Source organism: Triticum aestivum, chromosome 1B, assembly GCF_018294505.1.
Source record: "Triticum aestivum cultivar Chinese Spring chromosome 1B, IWGSC CS RefSeq v2.1, whole genome shotgun sequence".
In the NCBI taxonomy this organism is placed as follows: domain Eukaryota; kingdom Viridiplantae; phylum Streptophyta; class Magnoliopsida; order Poales; family Poaceae; genus Triticum; species Triticum aestivum.
Window position 1 is genome coordinate 621,368,307 of NC_057795.1, and position 17,990 is coordinate 621,386,296.

General features: G+C 52.2%; 1 protein-coding gene across 3 annotated transcripts; it reads left to right on the forward strand.

The window, feature by feature from the left end:
* Nucleotides 1-561: 561 nt before the first annotated feature.
* Nucleotides 562-15,784, forward strand: LOC542804 (ABA-inducible protein PHV A1). Of its 3 annotated transcripts, XM_044561698.1 has the most exons (3): nt 678-847; nt 934-1,047; nt 15,159-15,784. In XM_044561698.1, exons 1-3 carry the CDS (start codon nt 788-790, stop codon nt 15,537-15,539), a joined length of 555 nt encoding a protein of 184 aa, XP_044417633.1. In that variant the 5' UTR covers nt 678-787; the 3' UTR covers nt 15,540-15,784. The 3 variants fall into 3 exon arrangements, with proteins under 3 accessions (XP_044417644.1, XP_044417633.1, XP_044417653.1); XM_044561709.1 differs by lacking the exon at nt 15,159-15,784 and having other exon boundaries at nt 562-847; nt 934-1,511; XM_044561718.1 differs by lacking the exons at nt 678-847; nt 934-1,047 and adding an exon at nt 14,747-14,989 and having other exon boundaries at nt 15,090-15,784.
* The last annotated feature ends 2,206 nt before the right edge of the window (nt 15,785-17,990 follow it).

Sequence of the window (17,990 nt, forward strand, 5' to 3'; positions counted from 1 at the left end):
TTTCTCCTTCAATATGCGCCAGCTTTTCGTGTGTTAGACGGTCATCCGCCATACGACACTTTCTAGGTCATCGAGGCACAACTTGGAAAATCAAGTAGACCACATTCCCCACTTACAAAATCATACTCCCTCCGATTGACACAATCTCTGTACAATGTAGTATCTTTCTATCAGCTCTACTAAACACCCACGAATAGAAAAATATGAAATCGTGCAATGAGACTTGGACACGTCAGAAGAATATATGAAATCTTGCAATCAGACATGGACACGTGGATCAAAAGAAGCTAGGGCTTTGAAAAAAGAAAACAGAAGCTAGGGCGCGTGGCCGGCCGACCACCGCATATCACCTGGCCTGCATCTCGCACAGAAAGGCGCATCCTACTTGTGGTACCCAATTTCTAGCATTTCTTCGCATCGTGAGTAACGTCGGCATTGGACTCCACCGTCACACTGCCCCACCCAATCTCCTTCCTGAACCCGTCTTTACACTTGTGTTGGTCTCCTACTTGGCTTCGGCACCTTCATCCGCATGTGTTGGATCGAATCAGCAGCTCGTGATATGGGTGAGCAATCGAGCTTCGCGAAGCTACTTTCTATACGTGGCGGCCACGTACGAGCACCGCCGCGCGACGTGTCCCGTTGCTTCTGCCTATAAATGCCGCCTGCTGCAATCTCCTTTCCAACACAAGCAGTCGATCGATTCATCCAAGCCAGAGTTGAGCAATACTAGCAGTGAGATTTACAGTGATTTCAGTTCGTGTTTGTTGGTGAGAGACAAGAGAAGATGGCCTCCAACCAGAACCAGGCGAGCTACGCGGCCGGCGAGACCAAGGCCCGCACCGAGGTAACCCTCGTCTCCCGCAGTGCCTGCCACTTCATCGTGCATTCATGCTCAGTGATCTGAAATGCTCTCTTGGTTTGGCTGCGCAGGAGAAGACCGGGCAGATGGTGGGTGCAACCAAGGACAAGGCGGGGCAGGCCACGGAGGCCACCAAGCAGAAGGCCGGAGAGACAGCCGGGGCCACCAAGCAGAAGGCCGGCGAGGCCAAGGACAAGACGGCCCAGACGGCGCAGGCGGCCAAGGACCGCGCCGCCGAGAGCAAGGACCAGACCGGCAGCTTCCTCGGCGAGAAGACGGAGGCGGCCAAGCAGAAGGCCGCCGAGACGGCCGAGGCGGCCAAGCAGAAGGCGTCGGAGGCGGCGCAGTACGCGCAGGAGAGGTCCTCCGACGCCGCGCAGTACACCAAGGAGTCCGCCGTGGCCGGCAAGGACAAGACCGGCAGCGTGCTCCAGCAGGCCGGCGAGACGGTGGTGGGCGCCGTGGTGGGCGCCAAGGACGCCGTGGCGAACACGCTGGGCATGGGTGGTGACAATGCCACCAAGGACACCACCACCAGGAATCACTAGACGCATGCGTTCGCGCTTAATTTGATCTCCTTTAGTCGTGTTCGGCCGTTCGGTCGTTCACGAGCCTTCTACAGTACATATTTTGTATGTTTCCACTCTTTCGTGATTTCCGCTCATTTAGTCCAACAGCCGCGCTATACTAGCGCCGCACTACAAATTAGTCGGTTTTAGCGCGTGCGCAACGCGACGGGTCGCTCCAGCGGGCCCGCAAAAATCGCACGCGCGCTAAAACGAGTTGGGCGCGCTGTCGAAAACACTGCCCCGCGCGGTGTATTTCGGGCGCCCGCTGCAGCGCGCGGCACACTCGAGCGCTTGCTCTCGCACTTCCTCTCCCGCTTCCATCCCCATCCGGCCGCGCCGCCGCCGCCGCCCGCGCCCCCCCCCTATCATTGTCATTCGGCGTCCCGCAACGCACAATGAACTTCAGGATGATCTGATTGAAGAGTGGTGGGCATGGTATGGACGACAAAGAGCATCATGATTTCTGCATTATTTGTTGTGTTTATTGCATTATTTGTTATACTGAACGATAAACTATTTGTTTGAGTTGTAATGATAACAAAACTGAACTATTTATTGTTGATCTATTTTGTTTGTTTGATCATTTTTGTTCTTCTTTTTTGAAATGTATATGTGGTTTGTGCGGCGCGCGCTGTATTTTTGCGCTCTGTTGGAGCGGCGCGCGCGCTGCATTATAGCGCGGCTGCTGGAGCCAGCGCTGGCGGCCGCGCTAAACCAGCCGAAGCGCGCGCGGCAAACAGAATTTTTGCGCGCGGCGCTTACCGCGACTGTTGGAGATGCTTTTAGTGTAAGTTTGCCTCCGATTTGATCTACTCGTGTCCGGTTCTGTAGTGAGTTATAATCCATGTACTTCACTCGAAGGCGGCTATAAAGTTGTACGTGATCGAATTTCTTTTGTCACGGTAATCATTGAAACTTCAATACGTTGTTGCCGGACCAACTAAGCATTGCTCATATGGTGAGGCTCGCTACGGAGGAACCAACCCATTCCATAGAGCGAGTGCGTGTACATTCTAAAGATAAGGATGTTGTGCCGGTTTTGAAGATAAAGATATTGATATTGAAAATACTCATTGCATTGCATTCCTATTCATAGGAGTGAGTGTGTGTATGTTCGAAAAAAATTTAATTGTTGCAAGCTTTGTGTTTGTTGAGACTCCTTCACTTCTTGCTAGATTGATTGGCCAAAGAAAAGTCCAAGCTTTCTCATTAGATATAAGCATACACAAAGCTTGCAAATATTTTCATTGATAGCTCATTGATAAAAAACACACACTAGATGAGCATTATTTTTTGGTGAATACGGAAAGCTTGGAAATAAAAAAGAGTACGAGAAGGACAACACAAACGCAAAAAGAGATATGGTATACTTGGTTCAAACAAAGCAAAACACAACCAAACCCATTAAGCCCAGACTCCAACCACGGAAGGTGAGGAGCCTCGAGAGCGCCTAGAGATCACCACATATGATGTTGGGGCCATGGAAGACGAGGAGCCTGGAGAGTGCCTAGAGGTCACCACATAGCTATAGGGTGTTGGAGCCATGGAATGCAAGGAGCATCGATATCAAGACTGCCTAGAGATCGGCAAGTAGGTTGTAGAACACAACATCGAGAGTGCCTAGATATCGAAGGCAGAGGCCTCGAGAGTGCCTAGAGATCGGCAAGTAGGCTGCACGACCCGCCGTGGAGAGTGCCTAGAGACCGAAGACAAGCCGTGGGGAAAATGTCGGTGAAGTAGTACATGGCGCCTCGGATACCCATGCCTTTAGAGGCGGCCCGAATCAGCATGACGTTCAATATCCCTAGATCCATCGTCGGGGACACCACGTGCGAACACGACAACACCATCAAAAGGGAGAACGGTGTTATGCTGTGTTCGCAGACAAGAGGCCCACCGCAAGGCCTCATGCGCCCGGCTGACGGAGTTGAATCTAGTAGATCTCGAGTAGTGGTTCTCGAGCTAGTGATCTTGGCACGATGGTAATAGGAAAATGAGGGGGACGGGGTGTTTACCCAGGTTCAGGCCCTCACGAAGATGTAAGACCCTACGTCCTGCTTTGTTTTGTATTGATTGTGGATGGGGTAGGGTACAGGTTAATCTACCTCGAGATCATATGTGTGAATGAATCTCTCTCTATGGTCTAAACCCCTCGGCGTATATAGACACTAGAGGTGCCTAGGATTACAACTAGGTCGGTTACATCTGGGGGGGGGGGTAAACATGCCGAGGATTACATTCTGTCTTGGAGTGTGCGCCAAGACTTCGATGGATTCCATCTTGATTACTTCCTGGGGCCTGAAGAATGTGGCCCACTGGTTTGCTGTTTGGGCTCCTCGACCCAGCCCTTGCTTGGGAGCCGATGTAGTTAGTGTTAGAAGGGAGAGAGGGATTTGATGGAATAGTTCGTTGTATTGCTTGAGCCTCGTGGGCATATATATAGGAGTACAATGATCTACTTGGAGTACAAGACAAGCCGAAACAAATCCTAGTCTATCTCATCTTTCCTAATTAACATTATACTCAACATCCCCCCGCAGTCACAACGGTAGCGACGCAGACGGTGAGACTGGAGAAAAATCCAAAGGCAAGCCGACGGACACCCCCCCACAGTCGTAACGGTCGACGCATCGCGGAGTCGTGGCTGGAATGGCAACCGACGAGGTTGCTCAAGCAAGGCGATAGCCCTTTGTGCCATTTGTCGGGGTAGCCGAGAGCGTGGGTGGTGGAGCCGTGGTCGAGGTAGCCGTGCGAAGAATGCCGTGGTCGATGTCGAGTCAGGGTGGCCGGTGTCGAGGAAGTCGCCGTGGATCCGCGGACGCAAGGGGGCGCCGAGTTAGCATGGGCGCAGTGGTGTCGATGTAGGGATGCGCCAGGAAGATGATGTTGTTGACGACGCGTCGCGTCGGGGTTGCCAACCCCAGGAACACATCATAGACGAAGGCACGCGTCGGTGTTGCCAGCACCTGGCATGCGTAGACGGACGAAGACGAAGTTGACGAAGCGCTGCACCAGGCTTGCCGGGCCCGGGGACACGTCGTGGACGAAGGCACGCGGCGGTGTTGCCAGCATCGGGCATGCGTAGATTGGGACCTGCACGAGCTGTACGCCATGTCGAAGAAGTCGGAGAGGCCAGCAGAGAAGGACTCGATGATGGTTGCGGCGCCAATCGGCACGGGGCCAATGTCGCGCGCGGTTGTCGGAGTAGATGAAGCGGTCGAGGTAGATGACGACGACGCTGGCGACGGGCTGGTGCTGGATGAAGACGAAGGAGGTGGGTGGGCGGCTGCGGCGGCTACGTGGGTAGCGGCGGCGGCGGCCAAAGTAGAGGAGCGGCGGCGGCGGCCAAAGTAGAGCGGCGGCGACGGCCTGACGGCCACAGCGGCGGCGGTGCTCGAAGTAGGCAAAGAACCCGACAGCGTGACGAAGACCTGCGCGGACGGTGGCGTTCCCGCGCCAAGGGAGACGGCACAACGCATACCACGGGAGGTCGACGCGCGGTGACGGCTGAGTGGACCGCGGGCCACGGCGCTACGGCCCGTAGGGGCGACGCAGCGGCGGCGGGCAGGTCCGGGCGACGGCAGGAAGACCTCGGGACGGTCGCAGGGACCGCGGGCCACGGTGCTACAGCCCGAAGGGGCGGCGCAGCGGCGGAGCGCGGGGTGGTGCAACCGCGTGGACGGCCTCGAGACGGCGGCGTGGACCGCGTGCCACGCTCGCTATGGCCCGACAGGGCGACGCAGCGGCGGCGCGAGGGTCGGTGCAGCCACGGGGACGGCCTGGAGCGGACAGCCTCGGGCAGCGGTAGACCGCGATCCGCGGCTCTATGGCCCGAAGGAGCGATGCAACGGTGACGCGGGTCGGTGCAGCCGGGAGAAGAACCACAGGGCGGCGGTGCTGCGGCCCGACGGGGCGACGCAGCGGCAGGCCGTTGCTCGATCGGCGGAGGGGCGCGCTGAACTCGGAGACGATCTTCACGGGACCTACGGAGGCGCGCGTAACTGACGGGCCAGGTCAGTCTCGCGGCGTAGATGAGGCGGATCGCGGCGGCGAGCGGGTGATCAAGCCGATCGCGCGCGAGGTCGGGGACGCCGCTCGGTGGAGACGTGGTGGTGGCGGAGTCCGAGATGAAGCCGGCGGCGGCGGGCGGCATGGCGGCTATGATTGGCCGCCGCATGGCCCGAGGCCGCCGGGTCAGGGTGATGCAGGAGTCCCGGTCGGAGCAGGGCGGTGATGGCCGGCGTAGATCGACGGGCGGGCTGTCACACGAACGACGGCGGTGAAGGGCCGCCGCATGACGCGAGTCCGCCGGGTCGGGGCGACCGGCGGGCCGATGCGTAGACGACGCGCGAGGCCGCCGCGTCGGGGCGACCGACGGGCAGACGCGCGGACGACGCGCGAGGCCACCGAGTCGGTGAAGAAGTTGGTCAATCGCGCCGGTGTTGGAGTAGACGCGCAGGGTCGACGGCGGCGGTGGGCGACGCAAACCGGGTCACATAGACCGGAAAACCAAAAAATAGACGCCGATCAAAGCGACTGGCGAGAGAGAGAAAACCCGGATCAAAGGATCGGGAAAAAAAGACTCTTTAGGGCAGCCGGCCAACACGGCCGGCGGACGAACCCTAGGTACGGGCGGCGCGGCCCCCGGCGGCGGTCATGGAGGCCGACCACCCCAGGGGCGGCGCGCGGGTGCGGAAGCGGCGGCGGCTAGGGTTTAAAACCCGGAAACTGATACCATGTTAGAAGGGAGAGAGGGATTTGATGGAATAGTTTGTTGTATTGCTTGAGCCTCATGGGCATATATAGGAGTACAATGATCTACTTGGAGTACAAGACAAGCCGAAACAAATCCTAGTCTATCTCATCTTTCCTAATAAACATTATACTCAACAGTTAGCACCCCCACCCCCATCTAGAACACCATCAGTAGCCCCTGAACCAGTCTTCCAAGCCGAGAACAATCCTCGGATGACTTGTTTTCCATTGGTAGTCTCCGGCCTTGCAAACTGGTTCAACACCTTCTTCGCGCGTCTTCCTCAAAGCAACCATAGTTTTTTCCACTCCGAGGAGCCACAGATTCCCTATAAGTATTTTTCTTTCATCTGATCTGGATACCCTTCCCACGCCTAGTTATCTTAATGACAAAGTCTTCCTATGCTGGAATGGCTGCGTCGGTTGGGACACGTTCTAACAACTTTGACTAAACTGGAACCGACACCACGTGCAGTAGAATCGAAAGGTCCCGTTAGTAGTCATTAAGCCATGTTAAATGTAGCTCGAGGCCATTGCTATTGGCATGTCTCGTCAATAAAGAGACCGTGCCCCATATTTTTGGCGACATCATCAGTAAAATCCCTCGATTCGCGCGTGCAGGTTATGCATGTCGCGTTGGGAACTCACAAGCTACCGTCATGCAATACACCCCTTCGGTGTTTTTACTGGCTTATAAAAGGCAAAACAATGGAAGCAATCCATTTTCACGCCTTTTCTCTCGCTCTTCGCTCCTGAAATTCCCAAACTCCAATGCCCAAAGAGCATAACCCTAGCAAAGCCCTCTAATCCCCCTTTCTCCCTCCCTTTCGATCTCCAGCGATGGCCGGGAAGGGTAAGCAGATTGCGATTGCAGCGGCTGAGGTGGAGAAGGCGGCGGACAAGAGGGGGTCGTGGCTCCCCTGTGTTGTTACCACCGGAGACATCATCGAGCTCCAGGCGCTCGGGTATCATCCATCAGTCGACGATGTTCGATGTCGTTCCCCACTCGTCAGGAGGCAACCCACTCCACTACCCGGGTCCTGAATCTTGGGAGGGTGAATGCGTCGTTTTCATCTCCCACCTCATTCGAGGTCTAGGGCTTCCTACCAACCCCTTTATTCAGGGCCTTCTGTATTTTTATGGCATCCAGTTTCACCACTTTGCCCCCAATTCTATCCTCCACATCGCCTCTTTCATCGTCTTCTGTGAGGCCTTCCTTTGCATCGAGCCCCATTTTGGGCTCTGGCTTTGTTAGACTGCATATACGTAGCCTCTGTATATCTGTATTGTAACATTCTATTGTACCCCTTGGGTATCTCTATATAATGAGATAGCCACACCCCGGGTTAGGGGTGTCTACAGTTCCCAAAATACTTTGTTTTACATGGTATCAGTTTAGGTTACGATGTCTTCCGCTGCTCCCGCCGCCGCCTCCGTCGCCGTGGCCGCCGTCGCGCCGGTTCTCGCCCCTACGTCGACGTTCCTCGCCTCCAGGCCTCTCGCAGCGGCCTATGGGGCCCCGCCGCCGCCTGGGTCCCCGATTGGATCTCGTCCGCATGGCGAGCCCTCGGGTGACCTAGCCCAGATCGCGGCAGAAGCAGCCGCGCCGCCGTCCTACGCCGCTGCACCACCGCCGTCCTACGGCGTTGCCGCGCCCCCGCCCTACGGCCATCACCCGTATGGCGCTCCCCCGATGGCCTCTGGTGCTCCGCCGCTGCCACCATCTTCATGGCCGGCGTTTGGTGCGCCGCCTCTACATCAACCCCAGGCGGCGCCACCGAGCCACCCCTACGGGCCATCGCCGTCGCCTCCCCTGCAACCCTACGCGGCCTACCCAGCACCGCATGGGGCCGCGGCCTTCTACGCAGGGGGTGCGGCTGCCTCGCTGCAGCCATCCTACGGGGCTGCGGCCGCGCCACAGCAGCAGCCTCCGGGGGGCGCGGTCGTTTCGCCCTATGGGGCTCATACCGCGTCGAACTACGACGCCTCTGCCGCTGGTCCTCCCGGGTTCCCCGCACTGTATTCGGTGCCTGCTGCTCATGCCGACCCGGTCGCCGCACCGTCACCATTCTACTTTTCGCATCTGCTACCGGTGAAGCTTGCGCCGGATAATTATTTGTCCTGGCGTGCCCAGGTGTTGCCTCTCCTGCGGAGCCGCTACTTGGAGGGATATGTTGACGGGTCCATACCGTGTCCACCCCCTCACCACCCGGCATACCACACCTGGGTGGCTCAGGATCAGGCCATCCTCTCCGCCATCCAGTCCTCGCTCACCCCGAGCGTCTCGTCGCTGGTCATCTTCGCCGCTACGTCCCGGGAGGCGTGGGCGGCGCTTCACACCAGCTTTGCCTCTCAGTCTCAGGCGCGTCCTCACTCTATACGCACCGAGTTGGGTGAGACGAAGCTTGGCAACCTCAGCATCACTGACTACTTCAACAAGATGCAGGGTCTTGCCGACACGTTGGCCTCAGTCGGCCAGTCGCTGCAGGATGAGGAGTTCACCACCTTCGTACTGAATGGGCTTGATGATGATTATGACAATCTCATCGAGAACGTTCATGGTCGCGATGACCCGCTTCCACCTCGTGAGCTCTATGCCCGTCTGCTTGGCCGTGAGCAGCGCATTAAGGCGCGCCGAGCCTCCCCCAGTTTTGCCTCCGCCAATGCCGCAACTCGCGGCAAGCCTCAGTGGTCATCATCGTCAGGAGGCAGACCGGCGCTGCCTTCATCACCAGCCTTGAGGGGCAGCGCTCCGACCATCACAGGTGGTAACCGGCCAGTGGCGTGTTCTTCTTCTTGTGGTGCCCAACATGCCTGTCAGTTGTGTGGCTTGGAGCGCCACGTTGCTTCTCGCTGTCATCGTCGCTACAAGCAGGACTTTCTGGGCCTCGGCAATAACGGCAAGGGGAATGACAAACAGGCCGCCGCTGCCGTGACAAGTCATGATCATGGTCGTACTCCGTCATACTCCGTTGATCCTGCATGGTACATGGACACTGGAGCTACCAACCACCTCACCGGTGAGATGGGTAAGCTCTCTACTCAGGAGCCATATCGCGGTCATGATCAGGTGCACACCGCTAGTGGAGAAGGTATGCGCATCTCTCATGTTGGTCAGGCTTCTCTCCTTGCACACAACTTCCGCACATTGCATCTATCTAATGTCCTTCGTGTTCCTTCTACTACACGTAGTTTGTTGTCCATTCCTCAGCTTACACGTGATAATAATGTCCTTGCTGAGTTTCACCCTTTTCGTTTCTTTATCAAGGATCGGGACAAGAGGGCCGTTCTGCTTAGCGGTCGTCTTCGCCATGGCCTGTATGCACTTGATGCGCCGCACTCATCTTCCAAGTCGTCTTCTCCTCAGGTGTTCAGTGGTGTTCGTGTGTCGCCTACACACTGGCATGCGCGCCTTGGTCACCCGGCGGCTCCCATAGTCCGAAATGTTTTGCATCGTCATGATCTACCAGTTGTATCCAATAAAACTGCTGAAACTATTTGTGATGCCTGTCAGCAGGGCAAGAGTCATCAGCTTGTGTTTTCAGAGTCTAGTCGTGTTGTGAAACATCATCTTGAGCTTGTATTTTCTGATGTATGGGGCCATGCCCAGACATCTGTTAGTGGTCACAATTATTATGTCAGTTTCATTGATGCTTATAGCCGTTTCACTTGGTTATATCTTATTAAGCGTAAGTCTGATGTGTTTGATGTCTTCATTCAGTTTCAAGCGCACATTAAGCGTCTTCTTAAGCAGAAAATCATCCATGTCCAATCCGACTGGGGGGGGGGGGTGAATACCACAACCTCAACTCGTTCTTTAACAAGCTTGGGATTTCGCACCGCGTGTCATGCCCCCCCCCACATCAGCAGAATGGTGCTGCCGAGCGTAAGCATCGTCATATTGTTGAAACTGGCTTAACCTTGCTAGCTCATGCGTCTGTCCCATTTCGGTTCTGGAGTGATGCTTTCTCTACAGCTTGTTTTCTTATAAACAGGCTTCCCTCGAGGCTCCTGAAAATGCAAACCTCGCTTGAGCTCCTGCTTAATGAGATTCTGGACTACACTTTCTTCAAAGTGTTTGGGGTGTGCATGTTGGCCTCACCTCCGTCCATACAACAAGCGCAAGCTAGAGTTTAGGTCTAAGAAGTGTGTCTTTCTTGGGTACAGTTCTCTTCACAAAGGGTACAAGTGCTTACATGTTCCTACCAACCGCGTCTACATCTCTCGTGACGTTGTGTTTGACGAAAATGTATTTCCTTTTCGTGCACTTCCGACTGACCTTACCACTTCCACTTCCACACCACCAGTGCCTGTGACTACACCTACGCCTAATCAGTTTGTGGATGTTGCATATGCCCCTGCGTTGCTCCCTAATCATGCTGCAGGTACTGGACGTGCTGCTCGGCTCGAGCTGCTTGATGAACAGGTCGTGGATGATCCTCCTGGTCGGGACGTACATGTGCCATGCATGACGGGCGGCACCCGCCAACCCATTCTCCTGTCGCCTGAGGCGGCCACCCCGACTGCCTCTCGGGTGTCGGGTCCGTCTGGCTCCATGCTGGACCCGCCCACGCCAGCGCCAGCAGCCTCCTCTGGCTCGCGGACTCTGCCTGCACCAGGGGCTGCCTCGCCCGGCTCACGGGCCCCGTCCACACCAGCGGCCGTCTCGCCCGGCTCTCCTGGCTCGCGGGCATCGCCAGTCCTGCGTGGCTTGCCCGGGCCACTGGCGGGTGCGTCTCCTGGGCCGGCTGCTGCTGCCGCTAGCCCGGCGGCCCCGTCGCCTGCTTCGGCCACTGATGAGCCCGACTCGCCGGACTCGGCTCCGGTCTCTTCCACGTCCTCTGCTGCACCATCTTTGCCGGCAGATTCTGCTGTCACACTTCGGCCGCGCACACGGAGCCAGTCCGGTGTTTTTCGCCCGAAGAAGTGGACGGATGGCACGGTTGCGTGGCTTGCTGCGTGCATGGCTCACACTGTTGGCGATCTTGCTGCAGAGCCTCATCACTTTCAGGCTGCGTTGAGTATTCCTCATTGGCGTGCTACAATGGAACAAGAGTTTCATGCCCTCCAATAGAATGATACTTGGCATCTTGTTCCTCCAAAGTCTGGCGTAAACATCATTGATTCCAAGTGGGTTTTCAAAGTCAAGCGACATGTTGATGGCTCCATTGAACGTTACAAGGCACGGTTGGTCGCCAAGGGCTTCAAGCAGAGGTATGATCTTGATTATGAAGACACGTTCAGTCCAGTCATCAAGCCTACTACCATTCGGTTACTACTGTCTCTTGCGGTTACTCGTGGATGGTTCCTTCGTCAGCTTGATGTGCAGAACGCTTTTCTCCATGGCATTCTGGAGGAGGAGGTTTATATGCGTCAGCCGCCTGGTTTTGTTGATCCGACATGACCTCACCATCTCTGTCGTCTGGTTAAGGCACTGTATGGACTCAAACAGGCTCCTCGTGCATGGCATGCTCGCCTTGGATCTGTTCTTCGGGCTCTTGGGTTTACTCCCTCCACTGCTGATACGTCACTGTTTCTCCTCCAGCGCCCTGAGGTTACGATGTATATCTTGGTTTATGTTGATGATATCATCCTTGTCAATTCCTCTGCTGTTGTTGCTGATCGCCTTGTGGTTGCTCTCCGTGATGATTTTGTTGTCAAGGATTTGGGTGCTCTTCACTTTTTCCTTGGTCTTGAGGTTTCGCGGTCCTCTGCTGGTTTGACTCTCACTCAGAAGAAGTACTCCTTAGACTTGTTGCGTCGTGCTGGAATGCTCAAATGCAAACCTGTCTCCACTCCGATGTCTGCTACTGATCGGTTGTCTGCCCTTGATGGTGACTCTCTCTCGTCTGATGATACTACTGAGTATCGCAGTATCGTTGGTGGTCTGCAATATCTCACTATTACCAGGCCTGATATCTCCTATGCAGTTAACCGTGTCTGTCAGTTTTTGCATGCACCCAGGACGTCTCACTGGTCAGCTGTGAAGCGTATTTTGCGCTATGTCAGTATTACTACTGCCTATGGTCTGTATCTTCAGCCTGCACCGTCGTATGAGCTCTCGGCCTTCTCTGATGCCGACTGGGCTGGTAGTCCGGATGACAGGCGATCCACGGGGGGTTATGCGGTATTTCTGGGTCCTAACTTGATCGCCTGGAATGCTCGCAAGAAAGCAACTGTGTCTCGCAGTAGTACTGAGGCTGAATACAAAGCTGTTGCTGATGCAACTGCTGAGATCATATGGGTACAGTCTTTGTTGAGAGAGTTGCGTGTTCCTCAAGCTCGTCCTCCGGTCCTGTGGTGTGACAACATTGGTGCTACATATCTTTCTTCTAATCCAGTGTTCCATGCGAGGACAAAATACATTGAGGTGGATTATCACTTTGTTCGGGAACGTGTTGCACAGAAGCTACTCTGTATCAAGTTCATCTCATCAAAGGATCAACTTGCTGACATCTTCACGAAGCCTCTACCACAACCACAGTTTGTAGGCTGTAGGCGCAATCTTAACTTGCTCTGTACTTCAGGACATAGTTAAAATTGAGGGAGGGTGTTGGACTGTATATACGTAGCCCCTGTATATCTGTATTGTAACATTGTATTGTACCCCTTGGGTACCTCTATATAATGAGATAGCCACACCCCGGGTTAGGGGTGTCGTGCAGTTCCCAAAATATTTTGTTTTACAGGCTTAAGTTGCTTAGCGTCAAACCGCAAACCAATGGAGGCCAGATCACGAAGTGCGAAGAGGCCATGGTTAGCAAGATCCACGGGTTAAATGGTTGCCCGACAAGTTCACAAATTTAGGCCAGTAAAGGATGCAAGTGTTATCTAAAATGAATGGATGTAAAGCGTTTGTGTGTGGCTTTTCAAGTCTACCGTCAAATCCTAAGACACTTGCTTGAATTAGAGCAAAATAGGGATATGCAATGGCAATAGCTTTTCTTTCAATAGTTTTCCATAGTGACCATCGACAACCCGGGCTAAGCCACGGGTCAACACATCGTCCGATAGAAATAGAAGTCTTTGGATAGTGGATGTACAGTATCAACAGTTAGAACAAAGACCTACAAATATTTTTTCGTATGATTGTAGCCCCCTTTCAATATAAACAGCTTCCAACCACAAGCAAAATCCCAATAGACGTAGTCGTTGTCAAAAACAATTAACTTCCGACAACGTACGGAATCAAACGTATGCATAATTTGAGGTGAAGAAACATTTTAATTTTTTTTAAAGCACATCTTTTCTGAAACACTGGCTAACACAAGGTTACTGCCCTGCGAGGATATGAGATAAAAAATCAATTATTAATTCACTGAACTAGTTGTCGAACATGTTACATGTGCCACGAAGAGTGCATAAGTTAGAAGCTGCGCAAACTACGAACTACATCGCACGAGCCGACTTGCACTAAAAACATATGCTTAATGAATTCATCGCGGCGGCAAAATAAATGGCACTTACTATCATGTCAATCCGGGTGTGTAAGGTTGTCTATAGTCAAAACTACTCCATGGTTTCAAAGCCAGAAGAAGATCTTCACTCAAAGTGGTGGTAGCGGCGCTAGGCAGGACGCACTAACGAGGCAAACAACAGAGCATCAGTGTTGAACAATGCTGATATATCTATAATGAACAAAGAAACTGCCATCACGCCCCAGGCCACGGGCCTTGCTGCCTAGGGCTTGACGCCACCACGAACTAAAAGTAACACATAGCTGGACACACATGACACCAAATTTGATCTCCCATTTTCTCCACTCAACTCGACCATGCCATGATTCTTGCAGTCTTCTAATATCTTAATTTCATCTTCAGTGGCTTTCGAAGCTACATCCATCTCGCACTATTTCCCCTTCAGCGTGCACCAGCTTCTCGTGTGTCAGATGGCCATCCATCATACGACACGTTCTAGCTCATTGAGGCACAACTTAGAAAATCGAGCAAATTATGGCTCAATTCTTTTGGCCGATTTTTTCAGAATCTTGAGAAACAGACAACCTCCTAAATAGCTAGGATTATTAAAAAAAAAGTTCAAGATTCTGAGAAAAATCTAAGAGGAGGTTTGATTCTTAAGATTCTGTGAGAATTAGCCAAAATAAACTAGGCTCGTGCTTAAAAAATCTAGGCCTATGTTTCGCTCTTAACAAATTGTAGTATGATGAGAGTGGTTTCCCTTGTGGTAAGAAAGCACGGCTCTACTAAACACCCAAGAATAGAAAGAAAAAAAAATGAAATCTTGCAATGAGAATTGGACACGTAGATCAAACAGGGGCTAGGGCTTTGAAAAAATGAAAACAGATGTTAAAGCTAGGGCGTGGCCCGCCGATCACCTCATATCCTAGTTGCAGTACATTTTCTACCATTTCTTTGCATCGTGAGTAACGTCGGCATTGGACTTCACCGTCACACTGCCCCACCCAATCTCCTTCCTGAACCTGCCTTTACACTTGTGTTTGTGTCCTACTTGGCCTTGCATGTGTTGGATCGAATCAGCAGCTCGTGATATGGGTGAGCGATCGAGCTTCGCGAAGCTACTTTCAATACGTGGCGGGCTGGCGGCCACCGCCGCGCGACGTGTCCCGTTGCTTCTACCTATAAATGCCAACGGCTCCAATCTCCTTTCCAACACACACAAGCAGTCGATCGATTCATCCAAGCCAGAGTTGAGCAATACTAGCAGTGAGATTTACAGTGATTTCACTTCGTGTTTGTTGGTGAGAGAGAAGAGCAGAGAAGACAAGATGGCCTCCAACCAGAACCAGGCGAGCTACGCGGCCGGCGAGACCAAGGCCCGCACTGAGGTAACCGTCGTCTCCTGTAGTGCTTACCATCTCATCCTGCTGCCGCGCGCATGCGCCGTTGCTTCCGGCGGTGATCTGAAATGCTCTCTTGGTTGTGCAGGAGAAGACCGGGCAGATGATGGACAAGGCGGGGCAGGCCACGGAGGCCACCAAGCAGAAGGCCGGAGAGGCCAAGGACAAGACGGCCCAGACGGCGCAGGCGGCCAAGGACCGCGCCGCCGAGAGCAAGGACCAGACCGGCAGCTTCCTCGGCGAGAAGACGGAGGCGGCCAAGCAGAAGACCGCCGAGGCAACCGATGCGGCCAAGCAGAAGGCGTCGGAGACGGCCCAGTACGCGCAGGAGAGGTCCTCCGACGCGGCGCAGTACACCAAGGAGTCCGCCGTGGCCGGCAAGGACAAGACCGGCAGCGTGCTCCAGCAGGCCGGCGAGACGGTGGTGAGCGCCGTGGTGGGCGCCAAGGACGCCGTGGCGAACACGCTGGGCATGGGCGGCGACAACACCAACACCGCCAAGGACAGCACCACCGAGAAGATCACTAGGGATCACTAGACGCATACATGCGTCCAATCTTGCTAATTTGCTTCCTTTACTCGTTTGGTCGTTCGCGGGCCCTTTACATATTTGTATGTTTCCCTCTTTTGTGATTTCCGCTCATTTAGTGTAAGTTTGCCTTCGATTTGATGTACTACTCGTGTCCGGTTCTGTAATGAGTTACTTATAATCCATGTTTTACTTTGGTGTAAATGGATAACGAGGACAGTCGAAGGTGTCAATAAAGTTCTTTTAGCACGGCATATTTTTGAAGCTTCAGAAGCTTTCTTCACTTCCTATCTTTTTTTTTTTGGAACGGGAAACGCGCTCAAGGCGCCAAATTACAATCAGCTCAGTATTGCGTGAATTACACATCCATGTAGATCTTGAAGAGATAACAGAGGAAGAACAGGGCAATGAGTGTGCCTAGGAGCTAAATTGGAACATCCGAAGACAGGTTGAACTGAACTGTTCAGAACCTGGTGAGCAACATTATGGGCAATGCCATTGAGACTCCTAGAAATGAGAGCTTTCTGAGATGGCAAAGAAATCTGCTAGTGATTGTCTGATAGCACAATGAATTTTCTCTGAAGTCACATCTCACATCCCTAGTTGCCGCAGCCGTCGCCAAAGTAAGATTATCTGTAAAATAATTGGGCTGATCGACATGAAGAAGTTTGGCTTTTGCTCCTGCAAGGAGGAGACTTGCTGCTTCAGCTTGCAATGGAGAATTTGTAGGGGGGGTAAGAGGCTTAAATTTGTACTTTTGTTCTCCATTCTCCTCCTGGGATGAAAATGAAGATGCCAATTCCTATAGCTGTTTAATTGGGTTGAAACCTGGAATTTTGAAGTGTTAAAAAAGCATCCGAATATATTCTTGGTCCTGCAATAAGAAGATCGTGTTTGATCTTCTTATTGACAGTGCAAGATATTGAAAAAAGGTTCATTTGGGACCTAGTGGTGATCTATGGTGAGGCACAACCAGAGAGGAAAACTTTGTTCCTGGCTGAGCTATCCAGAGTTTTCCAAAATTCTATCAACCCTATTTTGATTGGAGGGGACTTTAATATTATTAGAAAAGCTAGTGAGAAAAATAAACCAGGATCTCCTGGACATTGGAGTTTTCTTTTCAATGCCATCTTGGAACAGACTGAGGTGAGAGAGTTGGATATGAATGGGAGAAAATTTACTTGGGGCAACAATATGCAGAATCCCACGTTTGAGAAACTAGATAGAATTCTGTGTAGCACTGATTGGGAAGAGGCTTACCCCTTGACCCAAGTAACAGCTCTAACTAGGGAGAAATCAGATCATACTCCTCTTTATTTGGATTCTGGGGATCTCCAAAAAACAGAACCAATCTTTAGATTTGAAAATGCATGGTTTATGAGGGATGGGATTGATAAAATTGTTCAGAAAGTCTGGAATGATTCTTCCATTAAAGGGGACAGCATAGACAGGTTGCTGGGGAAATTTAGAATGTTAAGACCCAAACCTAAAGGGTGGAATAGAAATATGAATGCTTGGTATGTTGAGCTAAAGAAAGATATCCTACTCAAATTAGATATTATTGATAAGAATTGTGAGGTTAATGGCCTTACAGCTGCTGATAGAAAGGAACAGATTGAGTTGAGGGCCCAGCTTGATAGATTGCTCAAACAAGAAGAGGCTAAATGGAAACAGAGAGCCAAGATTGATGAACTGCTAGAGGGAGATAGCAATACTAAATTCTTCCATGCCAAAGCAAATGGGAGACTTAAGAGGAATAAAATTTCTAGGTTAGAACAAGAGGAGGGGGTGATAGAAGGGGATAAGAATTTGATGGAATATATCACTACTTTCTATAAAAACCTATTTGGTCCCCCAGATAATTCCTCTGTTTCTCTAAATATTGATAATCCTATCAGGATTCCGATGGAATATGCTAATATTTTAGTGGATGAATTTTCTTTAGAAGAGATTAAAAAGGTTGTCTTTAAAATGGCACACAATAAATCTCCTGGGCCAGATGGCTTCACGGCTGAATTTTACCAACACTATTGGGAGCTGGTGAAATTTGATTTGAAAGCTCTACTAGATGATTTTGCCAGCAGGAAAATTGACATTAGCAGACTAAATTATGGAATTATAACCCTGGTCCCAAAAGGGATTGGTGCTAATCAAATTCAGAAGTTCAGGCCTATCTGTCTATTAAATGTATGCTTTAAAATTATTACCAAAGTCTTGATGAACAAACTTAATTTGGTAGCTGCTGAGGTCATCTCCCCTGTACAAACTGCCTTTGTTAAGGACAGATATATCATGGAGGGGGTCCTGATCTTGCATGAGGCTTTGAATAGCATTAAAAAGAATAAGCAAAGTGCTATACTTCTGAAAATTGATTTTGAAAAGGCCTATGATAAAATTAAATGGTCCTTCCTATTTCAAATGCTCAAACTGAAAGGATTTCCATATAAATGGATTGACTGG

What these genes read in the sequence shown, in the direction of transcription:
- LOC542804 (XM_044561698.1), top strand. Translation starts at nt 788, where the DNA reads ATGGCCTCCAACCAGAACCAGGCGAGCTACGCGGCCGGCGAGACCAAG. An exon ending in AGACCAAGGCCCGCACCGAG is followed by an intron (nt 848 to 933) that starts GTAACCCTCGTC and finishes TTGGCTGCGCAG; the next exon opens with GAGAAGACCGGGCAGATGGT. An exon ending in CCAAGCAGAAGGCCGGCGAG is followed by an intron (nt 1,048 to 15,158) that starts GCCAAGGACAAG and finishes AAGGCCGGAGAG; the next exon opens with GCCAAGGACAAGACGGCCCA.